This window comes from Salvelinus namaycush, chromosome 12 (assembly GCF_016432855.1).
Source record: "Salvelinus namaycush isolate Seneca chromosome 12, SaNama_1.0, whole genome shotgun sequence".
Lineage (NCBI taxonomy): Eukaryota > Metazoa > Chordata > Actinopteri > Salmoniformes > Salmonidae > Salvelinus > Salvelinus namaycush.
The window spans coordinates 38,818,272-38,845,618 of record NC_052318.1 but is presented as its reverse complement, the minus strand read 5'-3'; the positions used below and the strand labels follow the sequence as shown (position 1 = coordinate 38,845,618).

The following is a 27,347-nucleotide window of genomic DNA, read 5'->3' as shown; positions in this document are numbered from 1 at the left end:
ATCTAATAAACTGACTCAAATAAACTCCCATGCATTTAATCCAGATATTTCAAACTAGTCTTAAAAATACACTGATTATACAAAACATGAAGAACACCTGCTCTTTCCGTGACATAGAATGAGCAGGTGAATCCAGAGGTAAAAGCTATGATCCCTTATTTATGTCACTTATTAAACCCACTTCAATCAGTGTAGATGAAGGGGATGAGACAGGTTAAAGAAAGATTTTTAAGCTTTGAGACAATTGAAACGTGGATTGTGTATATGTACCATTCAGAGGGTGAAGGGGCAAGACAACATATTTAAGGGCCTTTGAACAAGGGTATGGTAGTAGGTGCCAGGGTGCACCGGTTTGTGTCAAGAACTGCAACTTGGATATACATACGGGGTATCAAATCAAATCAAATTGTATTGGTCAGATACACATATTTAACAGATCTTATTGCGGGTGTAGCGAAATGCTTGTGTTCCTAGCTCCAACAGTGCTATAATATCTAACAATACACAACAATACACACAAATCTCAAAGTAAAATAATGGAATTAAGAAATATATAAATATAAGGATGAGTACTATCGGAGTGGCATTGACTAGAATACAGTAGAATACAGTATATACATATGAAATGATTAAAACAGTATGTATAAATTATTAAAGAGACCAGCGTTCCATTACTAAAGTGACCAGTGATTCCATGTCTATGTACATAGGGCAGCAGCCTCTAATGTGGAGGGTTGAGTAGCCGGGTGGTAGCCGGCTAGTGACAGTGACTGAGTTCAGAGCAGGGTACTGGGTGGAGGCCGGCTAGTGAAGGCTATTTAACAGTCTGATGACCTTGAGATAGAAGCTACTTTTCAGTCTCTCGGTCCCAGCTTTGAAGCACCTGTACTGACCTCACATTCTGGATGATAGCGGGGTGAACAGGCTGTGGTTGATGTTAATGATTATCTTTTTGGCCTTCCTGTGACATTGGGCGCTGTAAGTGTCCTGGAGATCAGGCAGTGTGCCCCCGGTGATGCGTTGGGCAGACCGCACCACCCTCTGGTTAGCCCTGCGGTTTTAGGTGGTGCCGTTGCCATACCAGGCAGTGATACAGCCTGACAGAATGCTTTCAAGGGTGCATCTGTAAAAGTTGGTGTGGGTCTTAGGGACCAAGCCCGTTTTGTTGACGTTTTTGGGAGAGGTTATTTTCCTGGCACCACTTTGCCAGGGCCCTCACCTCCTCCCTGTAGGCTGTCTCATCATTGTTGGTAATCAGGCCTACCACTGTTGTGTCATTAGAAAACTTGATAATTGAGTTGGATGAACAGGGAATACAGGAGGGGCTAAGCACACACCCTTGTGGGGCTCCTGTGTTGAGGATCAGCGGAGTGGAGAAGTCCGTCAGGAAGTCCAGGACCCAGTTACACAGGGCGGGGTTCAGACCCAGGGCCCCGAGCATAATGATGAGCTTGGAGGGTACTATGGTGTTGAAGGCTGAGCGGTAGTCAATGAACAGCAGTCTTACATAGGTATTCCTCTTGTCCAGATGGGACAGGGCAGTATGCACTGCGATGGCGATTGCGTCGTCTGTGGATTTATTGGGGTGGTATGCAAATTGAAGTGGGTCTAGGGTGGCAGGTAAGGTGGAGGTGATATGATCCTTAACTAGCCTCTCAAAGCACTTCATTTTGTTCAGTTACCTTGTCTTTCTTGGGTACAGAAACAATGGTATACATCTTGAAGCATATGGGAACAGCAGACTGGGATAGGGAGAGATTGAAAATGTCCGTAAACATTCCAGCCAGCTGGTCTGTACATGCTCTGAGGACGCGGCTAAGGATGCCGTCTGGGCCGGCAGCCTTGCGAGGGTTAACAAGCTTAAATGTTTTACTCACATTGGCCTCGGAGAACGAGAGTCCATAGTCTTTGGGAGCGGGCTGCGTCGGTGGCACGGTGTTATCCTCAATGTGGCTGAAGAAGGTTTTTGGCTTGTCCGGGAGCAACACATCTGTGTCCGCGCCGTGGCTGGTTCTCCCTTTGCAAGTCCCTGCCACATACGCTCGTATCTGATCAATTGAATTGTGACTCCACTTTGTCTTTGTCCTGACGTTTGTCTGTTTGATTGCCTTTCTGCACAATTTCTATTCAACCATATTCCCAATCACCTTGACATGGTTAAATGTGAAAGTTCACACTTTCATTTTTGTGCAAATGCTGCCATCTATCCACGTTTTTGGTTGGGGTAGGTTTTAATACTAGACACAACCATGGGAAACATTGGAGTCAACATGGGCAACCATCCCTGTGGAACGCTTTCGACACATTGTAGACTCCATTCCCCAAAGAAATTAGGCTGTTCTGAGGGCAAAAAGGGGGGTGCAACTCAATACTAGGAAGGTGTTCCTAAGGTTTTTATACTCAGTGTAAGTATTTGAAAATACTTTCAAATAGCAGGCTCTTTATAGGAAATTATTTGAAAATACTAATTAAAAAAAAATACTTATTTAAATAACTAAGACTCAAATACACATGGTCTAACCCTGGTCTGAACCAGGTCTGACCCAGGTCTGGGTCAGAATAAATAGGTCTCTCTATCATCCCTTCAGATAGAGAGAGAAAGCTGGAATGAAGAGAATAGAATGGCGAGAAAAGAGACAGAGAAAATCAAGGACAGATGAGATGTGAGAGATATTGAGGAAAATTGGCACGAGAAGAACACAATAGGAGTGACAGGTTGGGCAGTGAAGGGGAATAGAAATCAGATTATCCCAATGCCCAGAGCAACTGGCTAATCATTGGGCAATAGTAGGAGCACCACAGACCAACAAATAACAAATCCCATTTAGATAGCAGCCAGCCATCACTCTCCCACTTCACAACCCAGTGGAAATAGAGGGGATACGGCTCTCCAAAATCAGAGGCACAGGGGAAAATAATGGAAATACCTTGAAAACCACCAGAGGTAATGGCAGCAAGTTATTTCTATACAGATACACCATTCAAACAGGGAAGGAGGAGGGAAAAGGGGGAGAGAGGTGGAGGGGGGAGAGAGAGACGGGTAAGCCTATTCACTAGAAGGAGAAATAAGGGATGGCAGAGTGAGGAGTGCTACGTGGATTAAATCAAACATGCTACATCCTTGTTTCATTTCCATTAAGTGTAATTGAGTGTACATTAAGTAGGTGACTCTCATTTCCCTGGCGTGGCTGCAGAAACCATTACCATATGATTACCCAGAACCAATAGCTGCCACCAAGTCACCGCTATGCACAGACAACGCCTGTACCAGCCTCAGGCAATTATGTTAATTAACGTAATATATGTACATAGTGAAGACGCACACACATCCACACACGCACACATACACATGCTCACACTCTCTCAGGTCAGTTTATTATAACCAAGTAGACTTTGCTGCTGGTGCTGGCTGCTGTAATTACTATTGTAGGACTTGGAGCCAGACTCAAAATTTAAATTCTGTTTTTAATAACTGATGCAATTATCAGGATTATCATAATTCGGTTCACCAGCATGACATTAGGGTGGAGAACGAAAGGTGTCTGGGTTTAAATATATGTGTGTGTGTGCGTGTGTGCGTGTGCATGTGCGTGTGTGTGTGTGTGTGTGTGTGTGTGTGTGTGTGTGTGTGTGTGTGTGTGTGTGTGTGTGTGTGTGTGTGTGTGTGTGTGTGTGTGTGTGTGTGTGTGTGTGTGTGTGTGTGTGTGTGTAAAAATGTGTGTGTATGAAAATGTGATTATGTGTGTATGTGTTTTGGGGGAGGGTTCAATTGGGAAGGAGGGTATGGGCGGTCTGCATGCACTGTCACCATGGGAACAGGGGGTTTGGAGCCCAAATGCCTGCAGCTGAGGGTTCCTGAAATCACTCCAACAACAATTAGTCACCAAGGCCAACAGTAACCAGCAAAAAACACTGAACCGTAAAGGCCACAGTATCTCGCCAGTCTACAGGACAGGCTGAACTGCCATATATCCAGTCAACAATCAGCAAGTAGTTATTCAGTAATGACATTGGAGGCCAGAAATTCAGCATTTTCCAATCATGGAGAGACAACTCAGTCAACCAGGCCAATGGAGGCTTTGGTCAGTTGATTAGAGGAAATCCTCCCTCCCCGCCTCCCTCACTCACTGTCAGTGACCTCCAGCAGGGCCTTGGTGATAACGGAGCCAGCGATGTTGAGGGCCTGACAGCTGTAGTAGCCGGCGTCTGAGCGCTGGGCGTCTGCGATTGTCAGACTGCCTGTCTGGGACACGGAAAGTCGGCTGAAGGGCTGAGGGGGCTGGTAGGAGAAAAGCAGGCTCTGGAGGACGGAGAGAAAGAGACTGGTCATGAGACTGGAATTACATGTTTACCCTTGAGACATCCATTGGACATGGTGTTATCAATAACCTACACTCTAGGGATACGGTGCATTCAAGACCTTTTCTTCAACATATAGGCCTGTGTATCAACATTTTCATCTTAAATAGACAGGATAGTATCTCACATTGCTGCCCTCCCTCTGCCAGAAGATGGCAGGCTGGGGGTTGCCAGTGGCCTCACACTGGAAGGTGACCATTCTCCCAACTGCCACCACCTGGTTTCTGGGGCGCATGGCGAACGCTGGAGGCACTGCAGGGGTGGAGAGATGGACCTTGGTTTAACAGGACAAACATTGAAAAACGTTGCAAGCATTGCAATAGAATGATAAAGCAAACCATAAAATCACATACAACAGGATGAAAAAAATGACTGTTTACCTTTTTTCCACTTAAATATATGCATTTTATTTTATTACCCACTTACTACCGGTTGCTCGTGACACCTGAAATGTGAACTCCTATTGGAGGATTGGAGGAAGGAGAGGAGGACTGTAATGACTAACGATGTCGTGTTGCTGTCAGTGTGGAGGAGGATGACCGATGGATGACAGTGTGGAGGGATGACCGGCGGATGATAACTTACCAGTGAAGACTACAAGAGAAGAGAAGAGAAGCAAACACAAGAGCAGGAGATGAATAATGATGACAGGCACATGCGGCGGCAAAAGATTATCAGTCAATCATGAAACATTTTCAACAAACACTTTGATGAATGAATACATGAATGAGTAAAGGAACGGAATACACAACAATCTGATAGACCGCGAGGGCATATGCTGCACAGAAGCTCTGTTTGTGTAGTAGAGTAATAGTCCACTACTCAGTCACTGCGTGTTGACTATGGTTGGTCTCAGGGGGTATGTATTTAATGAACGGGACTCCACTGTGAGACTGCTTCAGTGTGGGTTTGACTGTAAATACATCTCCCTCCCTCCATCTACATTCCTCAACACTGTGGACATACACACACGCATGTGGTTACTGTGGACATACACACTCTCACACACACGTTCACACATGCAGTTACTGTGGACACACACACATACACGCATGTTGCCTCAAATAACTGTACAGGCAGTATTTTATCACTATTACACTACAGTAGAACAGAAATGTCCTTTCTTAATGATACAAAGAAAAACACAGAGGGACATGTGAGACCTTAAAGAAAGGTCCAGACAAAGGGAGGAGTAAGGGAGGACACAGACGGGGGGGAAGCAATGTTGTTGTTGTTGGATTTGGCTGAACCCCATAACCACCAAGCCTGACAGCCATGTTTCCGGAGCGGGACGTGATGAATATGTGACCATGGACTTAAAAAGAGCCAGGGTCCAGCTCCCAGCATGTCGTGCTGGATGAGGTAGAGGAAGCGGAGCATCTCTTCCTGCCCCCTGCCTGAGTGTGTTGAGCTCAGACCAGACCCCCTTCACAGGCCACATGCCCACCCAGCTACAGGCTCCCACCATATTTCATATACTAAAAAATGTAACAATGTCCATTTACTGAATACTATGCACCTGGAGAATACTATGTTTCTATCACTATGTATTTCTATGTAATATTTTGGACCAAGATTTGTACATTCCTTGCTAACTTTTCTGTCTAATTTAATTTATGTGGAGTAACATGGAAACTTAATCAATCACAGGGAACAAAGATAATTTCCTTGGCAAATGTGTGCACGCACATGCGCACACACACACACACACACACTCACACACACAGACAACAGTGGTGGGAGTGTTTGAAAAGTTTTTTGTCGTGCTGATAGATCCACACTGAAGGCCTAGTGCTGACCCCTGACTTGCAGCATGTGTTTTATGGGGTTAGCTGGGGCCAGAGGCATGAATTCCCCTGGCAGGTTTATAGGGTGATTGGAGGCGTTGTTGAGGGGACACACAAGCTTGTGTGTTTGGTCAGTTCAATGGGACAGTAAAGTGAGGGTGGAGTGTGAGAGTATGTATCTTGGAGCGTGTGTGTGAATGTGTGCGTCGCACATGCGTGTGTGTACTGCATTTGTGCCGATGTGTATGTGCGTGCCTGTGTGTATGTCGCACACGTGTGTGTATTACTGTGTGTGCTCAGTAGGGTCGCTGGGACAAGGCGTGGCCTGTTCCCATCCCTATGAGACCTATTGGACTTGTTGACTCAAAGGTGTGAAAAGCCTTGCATGGGAGTGTTGGGTTGAGTTACGAGGCTAGCCAGCTCTGTGGTCCGTTTGGACAGAGTTACAACCCCCCAGTGAACACATAAACCTGGAGGGGAGAGAGAGGGGGATGAACTCTACTACAGTTCAGACACTCAGAGACCGGAACTTCCTCTCTCTCCCTCTGGGTGTAGAGCTAGGCCTATAGAGAGCCTTATAGACTGTGGCCTTCATATGTCTATAAAGGCTGAGGCACACTGTGAGTCTTAAAGCCTATAAAGTAGCTGAACAGTGATATGCATGGATAGGCAAGTGACCAAGGGCCATTGTGGTGGGTGAGAGAGAGAGAGAGAGAGACAAAATAAAACACCAAATAATGCATGCAGAGCAGAATTAGGCCGATACCCGCTAATTATTAGCGATTTCTGAACCTTCCATAACAAAGCCACCACCTACAGAGAGATGAACCAGGAGAAGATTCCCTTAAGCAAGCTGGTCCTGGGGCTCTCTTCACAAACACAAACAGACCCCACAGAGCCCCAGGACAGTAACACAATTAGACACAACCAAATCATGAGAAAACAAAAAGATAATTACTTTAATCATTGAGGCGGCAGGGTAGCCTAGTGGTTAGAGCGTTGGACTAGTAACCGAAAGGTTGCAAGTTTGAATCCCTGAGCTGACAAGGTACAAATCTGTCGTTCTGCCCTTGAACAGGCAGTTAACCCACTGTTCCTAGGCCATCATTGAAAATAAGAATTTGTTCTTAACTGACTTGCCTAGTTAAATAAAGGTTCAAAATAAAAGAATTAAGAAAGAACAGAGCAAACTAGATTGCTATTTGGCCCTAAACATTGAGTACATGGTGGCAGAATGACTGACCAAAAATGAAGGAAAGCTTTGACCATGTATATGCTAACTTTTTACTTCACTTTTGTTTATCCATTTCACTTCCTTGACACATATGTTTCCTATGCTAATAAAGCCCCTTGAAATGAATTTAGAGAGAGAGAGAGAGAGAGAGAGAGAGAGAGAGAGAGAGAGAGAGAGAGAGAGAGAGAGAGAGAGAGAGAGAGAGAGATGTGGCTCAGTTGGTAGAGCATGGGGGTTGTAGGTTTGATTCCCACGGGGGACAATTACGAAAATGTACACATTCACTACTGTAAGTCGAGAGGGATAGCTGCTAATTAAGACTTGACTGAGGAGAAAATACAGGAATCAAGATAATACTGCCAATTACTTTAAAATGTTACAAGGTGATCTGGAGTGTTGGCACTAGTTAAAGTGTGATAAACGACCCCAGTAAAAGTGTTAGGTGATGGAAAATATGCCTGAAAACATATTTGGAGAAAACCCTGTGTGCAAGCCTTGTGTTCGGAATGAAAGCAGCTTGACTGGAGTGAGGAGGCCTCCAATGTGTTTTGATTTCCACTACTGATAATGTGGCCTGGCTGCACCAATCACACGGCCAGACTGAGTCTAGAGGAAACGAGCCCTTAGTCTCCTGCCTGCTCTGTTGAATATGTTCAAACAAAGCAAGGACATTATAATGTTTGTGTTTGAGGCAGAAAACAGAGAAACTATGGAGTTCAAATTACTACCGTGGGCTTATTCTGGTACTTGTGTAACAATGAATACTAGCGTATCCCTCTAGTCAGAAACTATGACTTGAGATACACTGAAAATACATTGATTGAAAGGAGGGGTTATAAAATGTGCTGCCCCTAATGTTACCTTCCAAGCTTCTCTCCCTCTCCCTCTCCCTCTCCCTCTCCCTCTCCCTCTCTCTCTACTATCTCGTTGATCTGAACCCTCAAGTATCTCCATATGAGATAATGTGTTTGTCAGACAGTGTTGTTGTTATGTCTCATTTCCTTCAGGGAAGATCTGCTCTCCCCCCTCTCCTCCTATTTGGTTCTATGTAGAACCATTTTGGTTCTAGGTCAGACCCGGTGTCAGGATAAAGTGACTAAGGGGACAGTTGAAATGGGCAAAGGGGAAAAACTTTTTGGTTGTTCTTGCACTGGAATTATATTGAATTCTGCTAATATGATCACGCTATACCACAATAAACATAAAGTTAAAATGATGAGACTCCGAGATCATTGAGTGCTTTTGAAATCTGTAGCCTATCTCTGCTGCGCTGTTTCAGCACAACGGACAGCACCCTACAGCTAGGCCGTTTTGGTAATGAATATAGGCTACAAGATAGATAAGGCAATTCACCTATTACAAACAGCCTATGTGAATGCAGCTGTACACACATCTTACTAAAAGAATGCAAACTAAATGCTGAAAGTAGTAGCCTCATTATTCATGCATGCAAATAAAAATACTGAATAGCAGTTTGCACAACTGCAAAGGCATTTTTTAAATTTTATTTAACCTTTATTTAACCAGGTAGGCCAGTTGAGAACAAGTTCTCATTTACAACTGCGATGGATGAATGCGAACAGAACCAAATCAATCTACATTTAGGCTAGTTACATTAACAGTAAACAAAAGGCGAATGGAGATCCAAATAACAAAACACAGCCTACAGCCTACTACAGTGAGATGCAGACATGCACAACTGTCTTGCCAAATAAACAGGCCCATACAGGCCCGCTTCAAACATAGAAATCCATGCCGCTTGCCCGTGAGTTAAGCAATACGCTGTGATATGTCACAATGCACTTCTATGAATCAAATTGCACCCACATAATCAATTAACCTTTCCATCACATTACCAAATCTAATGTGTTATATTCTCCTACATTAATTTCACATTTTCACAAACTTCAAAGTGTTTCCTTTCAAATGGTATAAAGAATATGCATATCCTTGCTTCAGGTCCTGAGCTACAGGCAGTCAGATTTGGGTCTGGCATTTTGGGAAAAAAGGGTCCAATCTTAAACGATGCCAGCCTACCATAAATACGTTTCCAATATATACAGTTCCATTCACAGCAACGAAAACCGATAGGCTACCAAGAAAACCATAACAGCATCTACAGTAAGAGTATTCCAGCCACTCTCTTCCTATGAACCAGTTGCTATTAAATGAACATTTTTAGACAGAAAACCTGTGGCTAGTGTAGCATTATAGGCTAACTTGGGCTGGGTGCGCTGTTCAAAGATCATCAGGAACAGTCGGAGGTGCAAGCGGCTGCGGAGCCATTATCCTGGCGGCGCTAATGGAAGGGTGAGTATTCTCACACGGAGCTAGCTGGAGCTGCTGGGCTTGGCGGTGGCATCTGTGGTTTGAGGCTGATTCTCATTGCTCCTTCTCCTTTGTTTGGGTACTTTGGCAAAGCCAATTTCTGATATCCATCATGGCAAATTAGCTAGTTCAAGTTAGCTAATAGGCTAAGGCTAATAACAGTAACACTTTTTACAGCTAGCTAAGAGTGAAGCAGCTTCTATGGTAAACTTGACCCCACCTTTGTATAAAATTAAAGGCGTATCACATTATCCACTTAGCCTACCACAGAGATAAGAAGTGTTTTTCCTGCTTTTTATGGAAACCCAAAGGAGTCATACCTAACCACCCCAGTGGCTTTCCATAGCCCCCCTACACACCACAGTGCACCCAGTCCATTAGAGATACAGATTCTTTTGCGCCAACCTGTCACTCAATCATTTGAACTTTTTTGCTATTTTTATGTAGGGACATAAAACTAAAAGTGAGGGGGCTAAGCCCCCTTTAGCTCCCTCGTAGAGCTAGACCTTTCCACAGAGAATTTTACATGGAACCCAAAAGGGTTTTACCTTGAACCTGTGTACACCGTACTTAGACAGCTACACCCTTCCCTCCAATTAAGCCAATCTGTAGGAATCTGCTATCTGTTCTTCCTCTCCTCTGTTCAGACCCTAAATTAGACCCTGGTCCCCCTCTTTTCCCAGGCAGGCAGGGCTGGTGTAGACTGTGTAATTGGAACCATGTCATTCCCAGCATGGGACACAGGATTGTCTTTAATTAAACCCTGCTCTCTGTCTGTCTGTCTGTCTGTCTGTCTGTCTGTCTGTCTGTCTGTCTGTCTGTCTGTCTGTCTGTCTGTCTGTCTGTCTGTCTGTCTGTCTGTCTGTCTGTCTGTCTGTCGTGTAGTGAGGTGTTACTGTTCATTTCCTGCCGTCAGTCCCTGTGCTTGTGGGGGTCATTGTGGCAGGGAATCCCTGCTCATAAATGAACCCACTTCCTGGTGCCTCATCAACACTCGCATCTGTTACACTGATCCAGTCATGGTTAGACTGTGGCAATGGGCTGTGTAATTAAGGAACAAGGCTAGTAGAGTGCTGATTGCTTCAGAACTGATATGAACCCAAGCCAAGGGGATACAGTAAATTACATAACCTCACAGATTGAACTGATAACCTAGCTCAGTCTGTTACCCTGGGAACTGCTTGACTTGACACATGAATGTAAACTGATCCATGCTTAAGAAAACAGGGCAGGCCAGAGATCAGTGGGGTAATACTCCATGGTGTGGCTAGACAGGGTTAGGTAGGATATCTAACTGCTCTGAGAACAGCTGTCTTCTTCTTCACACGTTCTCTAATGTTACATGAATGTGAGAGCAACAGCTGCACAGCATAAACCCAGTCTGCACGTTTCATAGTCTGTGCACCTTTCATGTCAAACAGCAGGTGTGACCAGGGTTGGGGTTAGGGTTACGGTCAGGGGAGGTTGTACTGACCGTGTACGGTCAGCGTAGCGGACGCCTCTGCCTTTCCCACCATGTTCTCTACAACACACGTGTAGGAGCCCTCGTCTGATGGTGCCACACCACGCACACTCAGAGTGTGGTCCTCCAGGATCTCATACCTGTAGACAGACACACACACAGGGAGAGAGAGAAAAAGATAAAGATAGACGTGAGACAAAGGAACTTTACACGGTGGTATGCACACTGTATAATCCCAAGCATCTGATTACATGACCAGATGTGACCCTGCATAAGGTTTAGATCACAGTATGTATCTATGATGTAAGAGTGTAATATAAAGGCTGTATAGCAGTGCTGGGTCATCCATCCGTACCTCCCCTTGGGCAGGTCTGCATCCTCTTTCCTCCAGCGGACAGTGGGGACCGGATCTCCCCGCGCCTCACAGTGGAACTCCACACTCTCATCTGCCAGAACCATAACACTACTGGGCCTCTTCACAAACCCTGGGCGCTCTGGGGGAGGGGGATAGCATCATCATCATCATTGACATCATAATCACTATCATAATCGTCAAAATAACCGCTATTCTTTGTGTGAAGATGTGCACGGCAGGTTGTAGAGAGCCCCCGCAGCACACGCTTTCTTCCTCCATTTCCTAGAGTTCCAATGCAGTCGCTTGCTGGTTTATGTTAATATTGGCATTCTACAGTATCACACACATTTGAAGTTGAACTGAAATCTTGGCTTGGATCTCCAACCCGAGCCCTTAAAAATAAATGTCTATACCAGGCGGTGTCAGAGGAAGGCCCTAAAAATTGTCAAAGACTCCAGCCACCAAAGTCATAGGCTGTTCTCTCAGCTATCGCACAGCAAGCGGTACCAATGCATCAAGTCTGGAACCAACAGGACCCTGAACAGCTTCTACCCCCAAGCCATAAGACTGCTAAATAGTTAGTTAAACAGTTAATCAAATAGCTACCCGGACTATCTGCATTGAACTAACTGTTTTGACTCATCACATACACTGCTGCTACTGTTTATTATCTGTCACTTTATTCCTAGTTATATGTATATACCTACTTCAATTACATCATACCCCTGCACATCGACTCGATACTGAAAAACTGCTTCTATCTCAAATCTCATCAGACTGTTAAATAGCCATCACTAGCCGGCTACCACCCGGCTACTCAGCCCTCCACCTTAGAGGCTGCTGCCATATATACTTAGACATGGAATCACTGGCCACTTTAATAATGGAACACTATTAACTTTAATAATGTTTACATACTGCTTTACTAGATTCATATGTATATACTGTATTCTAGTCAATGCCTCTCCGACATTGCTCATCCTAATATTTATATATTTCTTAAATCTATTCTTTTACTTTTAGATTTGTGTGTATTGTTGTGAATTGTTAGATACGACTGCACTGTTGGAGCTAGGAACACAAGCATTTCGCTACACCGCAATATAATCTGCTAAATATGTGTATGTGACCAATAACACTTCATTTGATACCCCGTATGTATATCCAAGTTATAGTTACTCATCGTGTATTGATTACTACTTTTATTATTATGTGTTTGACTGTTTCTATTATTTCTCTATTTTCTTTCTCTCTGCGTTGTTGGGAAGGGCTTCCCGTAAGGAAGCATTTCACTGTCAGTCTACACCTGTTTTTTACGAAGCATGTGATGAATAACACTTGATTTGATTTGATTCGGGGCTCCCAAGTGGCACAGCGGTCTAAGACACTGCATCTCAGTGCAAGAGGCGTCACTACAGTCCCTGGTTCAAATCCAGGCTGTATCATATCCGGCTGTGATTGGGAGTCCCATAGGGTGGCGCACAATTGGCCCAGCGTCACCCGGGGTTTGGCCGGGGTAGGCCGTCATTGTAAATAAGAATTTGTTCTTAACTGACTTGCCTAGTTAAATAAAGGTTAAATTACAAAATACAAAGCTTTGAGTTAAGCACCTAAAAATGAGACCTCTGAATGCCATTAACCCCCTGTAACCCTCTCACCCACATTCCCCCACTTCTTTTAAAACCCATTTTATTTGCCTCTTTCTTATTTGTGACATGTGGATGAAAACCAATAAATCCACTTAAAACTAGTAGGGCTTGTTAAAACCAGGGCCATTTTATTTACATTGGTCCCAGAGCACATTTTAAACAAATATGTTTCTTCAATCAGCAGTATTATTCTATTAGCCTTAAATGTTTTTACTGGGCATTATAAATGTGTGTGCCCTGGCCAGCCGCCCAGCCCAGCTGATTCTGTGATAAGACGTCTCAGTCTGCTCTGATGGGAAGTGCTTGGAGAGGGAGTGGGGTGGGAGTGCGAGGAGGTGGGGTGGGGGTGGATATGGTGACAGCATAGGAACGAGGTGGGGGTGGAGAGCGGCACCAGGGTGGGGTGGGGTGGGGGTGGAGATTGGAACAGGCTATGGGTCAGTGGTCTGGGACACTACATTTTTTTATTTCGACAGGGAGTCAATGCTGAGACCAAGGTCTCTTTTCCAGATAAGCCCTGTATAGCACCACAATACACATCAAAATGCAATAAACAAATTGAACTACACATTCATACAGACATTAAAATACACATCATTATACACAACAATACATGAAATGGAAAACACAATCATAAAATACAGACACATTCTTCAGTAAAAAGGTCTCCTAGCAACCGTCTGAAATGCCCTAGAGGCACCAATTCCTCCAATTTTAAAGTGTATTCTAGATCCTTCCACACGTAAGGTGCAATGAAATGAAAGGCTGATTTACCTAACTCTCTAGACACCAAAGGAGTCTCCAGAGTTAACCATCCCTGTGAGCGGGTTTGATATCTTGTCATTTTAAATCTTAACAGGGATGTTAGGGAAGTGGGGAGTTTGTGGAGCAAGACTTTGTAAACAAAAACAGCGTAATTATGTGATCTATGTGACTTCAAAGAGGTCCAGCCAACTTTTTGGTAACGAATATAGTGATGAGTAATCAAACTGTCTCCTGTGATAAAACGAAGGGCGTTATGAAAAACGGCATCCAAGGGTTTAAGTGTAGAGGCAGCTGCACGTTGATAAATAGTACAACCATAATCAAGACTAGGTAGAAAGGTTCACTGCACAATCTGCTTCCTGCTGACTAGAGAGAGACAAGTCCAGTCGTATGTGTTTTAACCTTTTGCTGCAGTGGGCTGAATCACAGTGTGTTTCTTGGTAGTCTTAAACAAATCTACTTTGAAACAAAAACCTCACACACATTTTTATTTAACTAGGCAAGTCAATTAAGAACAAATTCTTATTTACAATGACGGCCAAACCCGGACGACGCTAGGCCAATTGTGCGCCGCCCTATGGGACTCCCAATCACAGCCAGATGTGATGCAGCCTGAATTCGAACCAGGTACTGCAGTGTCGCCTCTAGCACTGAGATGCAGTGTCTTACACCACTGCACCACATTGGCTTAAAAAAACAAGACACCTGTACAGTACCATGTCAGATATAGAGTGGAAATGTATTCAATTTTGAGTTTGAATCCCAATTTTACACCTTATGTACATCATAGAAGATAGAAATATAACAAAACCATTTGACATAAAAACACAAGATTTTCGAGGGGGTTGTTTGAAATAATGTTTATTAATTATGAAATAACATTCCCCCCATGAGGCCACTAGGGCATTTGCCTGCAGGAAAGGGGTAGATTATAAATCATTGTCAATCCAAACACCAAGGTATTTTGATGCAGGGACTCGTTTGATTATAGAACCATCCGATGAGAAAAGATGTAATCAGTCTGAGACAATCTTCCGAGAACTTGAATACAACACGTGTTTTTTTTATTTTTTTATTTGTTTTTTTTAGGGGTGGATCAGCTTAATATTGCGGAAAGAATGTTGGTTCCAATGTAATTGTCTGCATCATTTCCAATCCCCCATATTTTTTGGGGTAAATATATATATCCATACACGTATGCATACATATACACATATATACATACACATACCTATATAGACATACATACTTTTTTAAAGAATATACCTTTATTATTATTCCCCGCAAACCCTACCACCGATCCCCCAATTGGAGTAAACTGATAAACATTTCTGTTTTTACCTTCAGTTTATACATCTTATACACATTTTACAGACACAGTCTACTTTATAATAGTTCTCTCTTGTTTTTTCTTAGTCCTTCCTCTATTTCTGTTGTCCATCCAGTTTTATTTCCACTTGTAACTGTGCTATTTCACAAAAGCTCCGCACCTATACACATTTCACAGATCCCGTATGCCCTACATTGTTTATCTTGTTATTAGTCCCACCCTTCAGCTCCACTCAACCCTTCCCATCTATCTTCCAACATCATCCATTTCGGATTTTTATTTGCCATATATTTTTCAACTGTGCTGTGATGCTTCACAAAAGATTTGAATCTTCCTATTCTCATAGCTTCCACGGATTGTAAATTAAAAATAAACATTTTTGCTAAAATAATTATTATATTATTGATTGATTGACTATGGCTTTTCAAATCCCCCAGTATTGCTATCTGTAGCGTTAGTTCTACGCAAATGTTGCAATTCTTCAGCCATTCCTGGACCTGTGACCAAAAACGAGCTACATACGGACAATACCAAAATAAATGATCTAATGACTCTGCCTCCTCACAGCAGAATCTGCAGAGCTGGGAAGATTGTATCCCCCATATATATAACATTCTATTAGTTGCAAGAATTTTGTACAGTAATTTAAATTGAAAAATTCGAAGTTTTGAATCCGGTGTTTTGCGTATCAATTCATAAACCATGTGCCATGGAATGGGTACATCGAAAATCTCTTCCCAACTATTTTGCAATTTATATGGCACAGCTGTTAGTTTTTTGGTCCTTAAATTAAATTGGTATATGTTTTTATTTATCACACTTTTCTTTAACCATTTATGTTCTTTAATATAGGGCCGACATACAAGTTCCTTACTTTTTCCCCCTTCTACTTGCCTCTTCCATTTTTGTGGTAATGCTGCAATTAATTGGTTGTAATTTTGGGTAGAGCAGACATTTCCATATGTCTGTGTTAGCTGCATGTGTGACATTACTCCACCAGTCCTATTTATGATATCATTCACAAAAATTATACCTTTTTTAAACATTTCTTCGATAAATACAGTTTTTTTATCAATTACTATATTTGAATTTAACCACAATATTTGTTGTACTATTTGTTCCGTCCTTTCAGGTGGATTAAACTGAAATTGCAACCAACTTTCTAAGGCTTGTTTAAAAAATAAAGATATTTTGGAGATTATTTCCTTTTCAAACAACCGAAAGTGAGCAGGTGTAATCTGAATAAAGGGAAAAAGGCCCTTCTTGAACATAGGATGAGACATTCGTACCAATTTACTAGAGAACCAGTTTGGATTTAAGTATAACTTTTGTATGACTGATGCCTTTAGTGAGAGGTCTAATGCTTTAATATTTAATAATTTCTGCCCTCCGAATTCATATTCGTTATATAAATAGGCCCTTTTAATTTTATCTGGCTTGCCGTTCCAAATAAAATGGAATATTTTTTGTTCATATAATTTAAAAAGCAGGTCACTAGGTGTAGGCAAAACCATAAGCAAATAGGTAAACTGTGATATGATTAAAGAGTTAATCAGGGTGATTTTCCCACAAATAGACAGGTATTTTCCTTTCCATGGTAGCAAGATCTTATCTATTTTTGCTAACTTTCTATAAAAATTTATTGGAGTGAGATCATTTCTTTCTTTTGGGATTTGTATACCGAGTATGTCCACATCTCCGTCAGACCATTTAATTGGTAAACTACATGGCAATGTAAATGTGTATTTTTTAGTGATCCAATACGTAATATGGTACATTTATCATAATTTGGTTTTAATCCAGAGGGGATAGCAAATGTATCTAGATCCTCTAAGAGGCCGTGGAGAGACTCTAGTTGTGGTTTTAAAAGAAAACATGAATCATCAGCGTACAATGACACCTTAGTTTTTAGGCCCTGGATTTATAATCCCTTAATATTAATGTTTGATCTAATTTTAACAGCTAACATTTCGATGGCAATAATAAATAGATATGCCGATAGTGGACAACCTTGTTTTACTCCTCTAGATAGTTTAAAACTTTCTGAGATGTAGCCATTATTTACTATTTTACACCTAGGGTTACTATACATAATTTTAACCCATTTTATAAGAGATTCCCCAAAATTGAAATATTCTAGGCATTTATATATAAACTCCAGTCGTACTTTATCAAAAGCCTTTTCAAAATCAGCTATGAAAACCAGGCCTGGTGTCCCCGATATTTCATAGTGTTCTATTGTTTCCAGTACTTGCCTTATATTATCTCCAATGTATCGTCCATGTAAAAAACCTGTCTGATTAGGATGAATAATATCTGACAAAACTTTTTTTATTCTATGCGCCAAGCATTTTGCTCGGATTTTTGCATCACAACACTGAAGTGTAAGAGGTTTCCAATTTTTTAAATGGACTGGATCTTTATATATACCACTTGGGTCCTGTTTCAGTAATAATGATATCACACCTTCTTGTTGCGTGTCTGATGATCTATCATTTATATAGGAGTGGTTAAAACAAGCTAATAATGGTCCTTTGAGTATATCGGAAAAAAAATTGTATACTTCCACTGGTATGCCATCCAGCGCTGGAGTTTTCCCATCCTTAAAGGCCCCAATTGCATCAAGTAGTTCCTCCTCTGTAATTAGGCCTTCACATGAGTCTTTCTGTACAGATGTTAATTTTACATTATTATTAGGAAAAAAATCCATACAATTAGTTTCAGTTAGTGGAGATGGAGGAGCCTGAAACGAAAACATATTCTTAAAGTACTTTACCTCCTCTTTCAAAATATCATTTGGTGAATCATGCGTGACTCCATCATTTGTAACAAGTTTTAATATGTTTTTTTTGGTAGCATTTCTATATTGAAGATTGAAAAAGAATTTGGAGCATTTTTCCCCATATTCCATCCAGTTCGCTTTATTTTTATAATATATTACACTGGATCTTTCTTGAATAAGTTCCTCCATTTCTTATTGTTTTTCCTCTAACTTATTCTGTGCCTCTATGGTACCGTTTTTATTGTTATCTAACTGTACTGTTAGTCCTTCAATTTCCTTTGTTAATATGGACTCTTTTGATCTAAATTGCTTTTGTTTTATAGATGAGTACTGAATTGCATGGCCTCTAAAGGCACACTTAAAAGTGTCCCATACAATATGGGGATCTGCTGTACCTATGTTATGTCTAAAAAAAGTCAGTTATAAATTCTTCTGTCCTAGTTCTAAACAATTTATCATCTAGTAGGCTTTGATTAAATTTCCAATATCCTCGCCCACGTGGAAATTCTGTAAGAGTAATATATATGCCAATTATGTGATGGTCCCACCGCATTCTGTCCCCTATCAAACACTTTTTAACTTTTGGTGCCAGAGAGAATGATATAAGAAAGTAGTCAAGGCGACTAGCTTGATTAAGCCTCCGCCATGTATATCTCACTAGGTCAGGGTATTTAAGTCTCCATATATCCACTAATTCCAATATATCCATGACATTCCTGATTTCCTTAAGTGCCTGAGGGTGATAGTTTGTAGTGTGATTTCCTTTCCGGTCCATAGAGGTATTTAAGACAGTATTAAAATCTCCCACTATAATAATAGAGTCTAGTGTTGCTTGTAGAGTTGATACATTCTTATATATATTGTCAAAGAAGCTTGGATCATCATTATTCGGACCGTATAGGTTAATAAGCCATATCTGTTGATTGTCCAATAACATATTTAAAATAATCCATCTACCTTGAGGATCTGTTTGGACAAGTTGCACAAAACTACAACACGTGTTTAGTTTTGCCCATATTTAGTATGAGTTTAAAATCCGTAAGGACTTCATGCACAACTACAAAATCGGACTGTAGCCTTGTCACAGCCAGGTCGAGGCAATTGCGTCATAATAATATAATCTAAATATATATAAATATATATATTTTATTTTAAACAGATTGACCAACAGCATGTACAGTGGCAAGAAAAAGTATGTGAACCCTTTGGAATTACCTGGATTTCTGAATAAATTGGTCATAAAATTTGATCTGATCTTCAGCTAAGTCACAACAATAGACTAACACAGTCTGCTTAAACTAATAACAAACAAACAATTATAAGTTTTCATGTCTTTATTGAACACACCATGTAAACATTCACAGTACAGGGTTGAAAAAGTATGTGAACCCTTGGATTTAATAACTGGTTGACCCTCCTTTGGCAGCAATAACCTCAACCAAACGTTTTCTATAGTTGCAGATCAGACCTGCACAACGGCCAGGAGGAATTTTGGACCAACCCTCTTCACAAAACTGTTTCAGTTCTTGGGATGTCTGGTGTGAACCCCTCTCTTGAGGTCATGCCACAGCATCTCAATCGGGTTGGGGTCAGGACTCTGACTCGGCCACTCCAGAAGCCGTATTATCTTCTGTTAAAGCAATTCTGTTGTTGATTTACTTCTGTGTTTTGGGTTGTTGTCCTGTTGCATCACACAACTTCTGTTGAGCTGCAATTGGCGGACAGATAGCCTAACATTCTCCTGCAAAATGTCTTGATAAGCCGATGATAGCAAGCTGTCCAGGCCATGAGGCAGCAAAGCAGACCCAAACCATGATGCTCCCTCCACCATATTTTACAGTTGGGATGAGGTCTTGATGTTTGTGCTGTGCCTTTGTTTCATCATAGGTACACTTCAACTATGACAGACAAAATGAGAAAAAAAAATCCAGAAAATCACATTGTAGGATTTTTTATGAATTTATTTGCAAATTATGGCTCGGGTGGTTGTTGTCCTTGATGATCTTTATGGCCTTCCTGTGACATCGGGTGGTGTAGGTGTCCGGGAGGGCAGGTAGTTTGCCCCCAGTGATGCGTTGTGCAGACCTCACTACCCTCTGGAGAGCCTTACGGTTATGGGCGGAGCAGTTGCCGTACCAGGCGGTGATACAGCCCGACAGGATGCTCTCGATTGTGCATCTGTAAAAGTTTGTGAGTGCTTTTGGTGACAAGCCGAATTTCTTCAGCCTCCTGAGGTTGAGGAGGCGCTGCTGCGCCTTCTTCACCACACTGTCTGTGTGGGTGGACCAATTCAGTTTGTCCGTGATGTGTACGCCGAGGAACTTAAAACTTACTACCCTCTCCACTACTGTCCCGTCATTGTTGACGTTGAGTGTGAGGTTATTTTCCTGACACCACACTCCGAGGGCCCTCACCTCCTCCCTGTAGGCCGTCTCGTCGTTGTTGGTAATCAAGCCTACCACTGCAGTGTCGTCTACAAACTTGATGATTGAGTTGGAGGCATGCATGGCCACGCAGTCGTGGGTGAACAGGGAGTTCAGGAGAGGGCTCAGAACGCACCCTTGTGGAGCCCCAGTGTTGAGGATCAGCGGGGTGGACATGTTGTTACCTACCCTCACCACCTGGGGGCGGCCCGTCAGGAAGTCCAGTACCCAGTTGCACAGGGCGGGGTCGAGACCCAGTGTCTCGAGCTTGATGACGAGTTTGGAGGGTACTATGGTGTTAAATGCTGAGCTGTAATCGATGAACAGCATTCTCACATAGGTATTCCTCTTGTCCAGATGGGTTAGGGCAGTGTGCAGTGTGGTTGTGATTGCGTCGTCTGTGGACCTATTGGGGCAGTAAGCAAATTGGAGTGGGTCTAGGGTGTCAGGTAGGGTGGAGGTGATATGGTCCTTGACTAGTCTCTCAAAGCACTTCATGATGACGGAAGTGAGTGCTACGGGGCGGTAGTCGTTTAGCTCAGTTACCTTAGCTTTCTTGGGAACAGGAACAATGGTGGCCCTCTTGAAGCATGTGGAAAAACAAAATACTGCATAGTTTCCTAGGAACCCGAAGCGAGGCGGCCATCTCTGTCGGCGCCGGAAGTCTTTAGCTGACACTCTAGGATTCTTAACCTCATTGAGCATTCTGCACTGTGCTCTTGCAATCATCTTTGTAGGATGGCCACTCATAGGGAGAGTAGCAACAGTGCTGTACTTTCTCCATTTATAGACAATTTGTCTTACTGTGGACTGACTAACATGAAGGCTTTTAGAGATACTTTTGTAACCCGTTCCAGCTTTATCAAAGTCAACAATTCTTAATCTTCTGAGATCTCTTTTGTTCGAGGCATGGTTCACATCTGGAAATGCTTTTTGTGAATAGTAAACTCAAGTAGATTTGGTGAGTGTTTTTATAGGGCAGGGCAGCTCTAACCAATATCTCCAATCTCGTCTCATTGATTGGACTCCAGGTTAGCTGACTCCTGACTCCAATTAGCTTTTGGAGAAGTCATTAGCCTAGGGGTTCACATACTTTTTCCAACCTACACTGTGAATGTTTAAATGATATATTCAATATAGATAAGAAAAATACAATCATTTGTGTGTTATTAGTTTAACCCCATCTGTCACTAAGATAATCATGAAAGCATGAACAGGCATCAGAGCTCAGGCCCATCGAGGGCAACTTATTCAATCAAATAGCATGATCAACAGTATCAAATGCTTTGGACAGGTCCACAAACAATCAGCACATTTCATTTTAGTGTCTAAAGCAGGGTTACTCAACTCTTACCCTACGAGGTCCGGAGCCAGCTGGTTTTCTGTTCTACCTGATAATTAATTGTGCACACCTGGTGTCCCAGGTCTACATCAGGGGAAGAATTTTAAAAAACATAGTGGAACTGGCTTCGAGATCCAGAGTCGAGTCTGAGGGGTCGAAAGTATGACAAGATCATTAACAACTAAAGTGGTTGCTGCAATAGGGCTATACCCAGGCCTAAACCCTGATTGGTTTGCATTCATAATACATTTCTCAGATAAAAAAAGAGCAAAGTTGGACATTTACCAAGGATTCAAGAATCTTAGCTGAACAAGGAAGGCTTGAAATGGGGCGAAAATGATAAGATCAGTACTATCCACGCCCTTATGGAGTGGCAGCACAAGAGCTGATTTCCATACTTTTTGAATATGTCCTGATAACAATGTTAAACAATTTGGGTTATTGAGCCAACAATGATGCCGACCGGGATCCAATTGGTCAGCCCCTGTGGATTTCTTGTTGTCTATTGCTAGCAAAGCACCCAGGACTTTTTTTTTGGTAATTAGCCTAAAAGAAAAGCTTTGACTATAATCTCTGATCATTCAGCAAGTTTCCCCTATCAGCATCCAACCCAATATCATTGTGAATAGGTTTAGAAGTAATTTCAAAGAGATAGCCCGCTGAAATAAAATTGTGATTAAATGCACCAACGATTGCATATCTTTTCTTTTGTAATAAGGCCTGTGTTTGAATTCATTTGTTGTGGCAGAGAAGTAGAACCCTTTAGGGATTTGACAGTTTTCCAGAATTTAGCTCTCATTATAATCCGAAAATGCGGTTACATAATAATCAGATTTAGCCTTTCTGGTTGTCTTACACATTGATTCCTCAGTTCCTCAGCTTGCAAGTCCGGGCCTAAGCCTGTGCTCCTGGCCTTGACCCAAGCATCACCTCTTTCATGAATGACTTCTGATAATTCCTAAGTGTACCAGGTATTCCATCTACCTTTAACCCTTCGTAATCAGGGAGCCTGATTATCCACAATAATACTGAAGGCATCTGCAAAAAGGCTCAAAGCTAAATCAGGTTCAGGGATAGCTGAAATACAATCAAGGAGGTCACTAAAATAAAGATCATGTAAAAAAGCTTGATTTAAAGTTCCTCTTTGTGATGACACGAGGCTTAGATTTTTATATTATCACATCTCTAACACAATAACAAAATAGTTAACTACTCGAGTGCACAAAGGTTAGCCGAGGGAGGACGTTAGACCTCTATAACAGTTATTGATACATTTTAAGGCTGTCCCTGACTAAAAAAAAATATTGCTCGACCGAGAGTCGTCTGTCCTTTCGACCAATCGATTGGGTAAAATGTTAAAACGTGGATTTTTCCATATACAGTGCCTTTGGAAAGTACACACAATACCCCATAACAACAAAGCAAAGCATTTTTGCTAATATCACATTTTGATAAGTATTCAGAGCCTTTACTCAGTACTTTGTTGAAGCACCTTTGGCAGTGATCACAGCATTGAGTCTTCTTGGGTATGACACAACAAACTTGGCACACCTGTATTTGGGGAGTTTCTCCCATTCTTCTCAGCAGATCCTCTCAAGCTCTGTCAGGTTGGATGGGGAGCATTGCTGCACTGCTATTTTCAGGTTTCTCCAGATATGTTTGATCGGGTTCAAGTCTGGGCTCTGGCTGGGCCACTCATGGACATTCAGAGACTTGTCCCGAAGCCACTCCTGCGTTGTCCTGCCTGTGTGCTTAAGGTCGTTGTCCTGTTGGAAGGTGAACATTCGCCCTAGTCTGAGGTCCTGAGCACACTGAAGCAGGTTTTCATTAAGGATCTCTATGTACTATGCTCCGTTAATCTTTGCCTTGATCCTGAAAAACATCCCCACAGCATGATTCAGCAACCACCATGCTTCACTGTAGGGATGGTGCCAGGTGTCCTCCAGACGTGTGGCTTGGCATTCAGGCAAGTAACTTCTAATGCCATTGCCAATATGTAAAAGTAGCCTAAATAAAGCCAACAAATAAAAACATTGCAGCCCGCAGGCAGAAAATGTCCTGATAATAAATCACACATGACCTGTCTGCAAGGACACATTGTATCAACTGTTAACTTGGCCCAGCCAAATGCTCCTGCTACCAAACTTGCAACATTGTATAAAATATTCTGGGCCCTCAGAGTTTCCGCTCCAGTGAGCTCCTTTGCGCAAGGGATAATAAGTAATCAGGTAGGCATGTTTTATGATGTTTCCACCAGATCAGAGCATGCCATTTTTCCACCGTTTCACGCTGAGTGTTTATCGAAAGGGAGAGAACTCAAAAGACTTTTCCAATAGGCTACGTTGAGGAACGATTATCATTCTCAATGGATGTAAGACAATCAGAAAAAGTATCAGATCCCCAAATCAACACAGTTATAGGCCTACATTTGTGCGCAGACCAGGTAGCCTAGACCTACTTCTATGTGTAATCAGATGTGTGTTCTTACACAAGATTTACAGGAGCGCTCCAAACAAAAGACAATTCATAAATATACAACTCATAAATGGAATTAAATTAACCAAAACTTGTTTCTCACAAGTATAGCATAGGTTGTGTACTCTGCAAACAACGTGTCCACTCCTACAATGACAATGGTAAGACTGTAATAATAATATATTGAATGCATTAACATAAATTACCGTAACCAAACAAACATTGTAGATTAGAAATTATGGGAATTAACAGTAGGGTAAATGTACAACTGGTGATAATGGTGTGCCATCCCCGAGGCCTCCGCAATGGATTAGTCCACTCAGAAAGGCATGAATCAGACAGGTGTCTTGTGTGGCATAATTTAAAAAATATATATTTGCCACTGTTCGACAAAAGAAAAGAGTCGACCAACAGCCTATCGACCAGTCGACTAAATGGGGTAAGCCCTAATACAGTTGAAGTCTGAAGTTTACATACACTTAAGTTGGAGTCATTAAAACTCTTTTTTCAACCACTCCACAAACTTCTTGTTAACAAACTATAGTTTTGGCAAGTCGGTTAGGACATCTACTTTGTGCATGACGCAAGTCAATTTTCCAAAAATTGTTTACAGACAGATTATTTCACTTATAATTCACTGTATCACAATTCCAGTGGGTCAGAAGTTTATGTACACGAAGTTGACTGTGCCTTTAAACAGCTTGGAAAATTACAGAAAATGATGTCATGGATTTAGAAGCTTCTGATAGGCTAATTGACATCATTTGAGTCTATTGGAGGTTGACTCAAATGTGGGTGTATTTCAAGGCCTAGCTTCAAACTCAGTGCCTCTGCTTGACATCATGGGAAAATCAAAAGAAATCAGCCAAGACCTCAGAAAAAAATTGTAGACCTCCACAAGTCTGGTTCATCCTTGGGAGAAATTTCCAAACGCCTGAAGGTACCACATGTATCAGTAAAAACAATAGTATACAAGTATAAACACCATGGGACCACGCAGCCGTCATACCGCTTAGGAAGGAAACGCGTTCTGTCTCCTAGAGATGAACGTACTTTGGTGCGAAAAGTGCAAATCAATGCCAGAACAACAGCAAAGGACCTTGTGAAGATGCTGGAGGAAACAGGTACAAAAGTATCTATATCCACAGTAAAATTTGTCCTATATCGACATAACCTGAAAGGCCGCTCAGCAAGGAAGAAGCCACATCTCCAAAACGGCCATAAAAAAGCCAGACTACGGTTTGCAACTGCACATGGGGACAAAGATCATACTTTTTGGAGAAATATCCTCTGGTCTGATGAAACAAAAATAGAACTGTTTGGCCATAATGACCATCATTATGTTTGGAGGAAAAAGGGGGATGCTTGCAAGCCGACGAACACCATCCCAACCGTGAAGCACGGGGGTGGCAGCATCATGTTGTGGGGGTGCTTTGCTGCAGGAGGGACTGGTGCACTTCACAAAATAGATGGCATCATGAGGAGGACAATTATGTGGATATATTGACGCAACATCTCAAGACAGCAGTCATGAAGTTAAAGCTTGGTCGCAAATGGGTCTTCCAAATGGACAATGACCCCAAGCATACTTCCAAAGTTGTGGCAAAATGGCTTAAGGACAACAAAGTCAAGGTATTGGAGTGGCCATCACAAAGCTGACCTCAATCCCATAGAAAATTTGTTTGCAGAACTGAAAAAGCGTGTGCGAGCAAGGAGGCCTACAAACCTGACTCAGTTACACCAGCTCTGTCAGGAGGAATGGGCCAAAATTCACCCAGCTTATTGTGGGAAGCTTGTGGAAGGCTACCCGAAAAGCTTGACCCATATTAAACAGTTTAAAGGCAATGCTACCAAATACTAATTGAGTGTATGTAAACTTCTGACCCACTGAGAATTTGATGAAAGAAATAAAAGCTGAAATAAATCATTCTCTCTACTATTATTCTGATATTTCACATTCTTAAAATAAAGTGGTGATCCTATCTGACCTAAGACAGGGAATTTTTACTAGGATTAAATGTCAGGAATTGTGAAAAACTGAGTTTAAATGTATTTGGCCAAGGTGTATGTAAACTTCCGACTTCAGCTGTAGATTTTTCCCCAAACAAAGGCTTAAAAATAGTAGCTTTGGCAAGGGAAATGGATTTCAGTAAAGAGACAGATCAATTATTTTTAATAAGAATGGCCACTCCACCACCTCTAACCTGTCTATCAGTTCTGAACACATTATAACCGTCAATATTAATATCAGAGTCCAGAATGTCCCCAGAGATTCACGTTTCAGTCAATACCAGAATGTCCGGATTCGTCTGCATAGCCCAGATCTTGATGTAACCCAGTTTAAGAAGTAAGCTCCTAATGTTCAGATGCATCAACCCAAGTCCAGGTTTGGCCGGTGTAGGTTGTCATTGTAGATAAGAATTTGTTCTTAACTGACTTGCCTAGTTAAATAAAGGTTACATTTGTTTTTTACATTTTTTTAAGTAGTCCTATTTGATTTTTAAAGTCACATGGAGTCTCCAACTCAAACAAACTACATTGAATAGGCGGTTACAGGGCTTGTCTGAATGTTGATGTTGATGGTTGATATTGATATAGATGGTATGGCTATAGGATTTCATAGACCTGGCCTATTTGGTCTATCTCTATTAGTAATAGAGGAAAGAGTAGACATTGGAATTACTTTTCCAAAGTTGGCACCATAGGCCCTAAGGCCGCTGCCAATGTCAATATGAGGATCTCTCAGAGCAACCAATGATGGAATGTTATAAACTGACTTACATGGGCTTTAGTTGCTATCATGTATTAGCCCAAGCCCTCTGCGTGATTTGAAAACCGAGTGGGTATTCAATTTAAAACTAATAGCACTGGGTGAGCAGACCGCAGTGGGCTTCTCTATTGACAACAGCAGATCTAAGAGCGGAGTTCAAACGAATAGGTGCAATATTACAACTGATAACTCCCGTGGCAGTATAGACAACAGTACGATGAAAGCTCCCGTGGCAGTATAGACAACAGTACGGTGACAACACCCCTGGCAGTATAGACAACAGTAC

General features: G+C 42.0%; 1 protein-coding gene across 2 annotated transcripts in view; it reads right to left on the bottom strand.

Annotated features, from left to right (window-relative positions):
- The window catches only part of LOC120057208 (roundabout homolog 1-like), a 170,100-nt gene that overhangs the window by 17,747 nt on the left and 125,006 nt on the right, over positions 1–27,347 (bottom strand). For both annotated transcript variants that reach the window (XM_039005715.1, XM_039005716.1), the window contains exons 5-9: positions 11,526–11,664; positions 11,183–11,310; positions 4,945–4,953; positions 4,487–4,611; positions 4,129–4,300 (exon numbers count right to left, since the gene is read on the bottom strand). In XM_039005715.1, the coding sequence (XP_038861643.1) occupies positions 4,129–4,300; positions 4,487–4,611; positions 4,945–4,953; positions 11,183–11,310; positions 11,526–11,664 (573 nt within the window). The remainder of the gene's footprint in view (positions 1–4,128; positions 4,301–4,486; positions 4,612–4,944; positions 4,954–11,182; positions 11,311–11,525; positions 11,665–27,347) is intronic.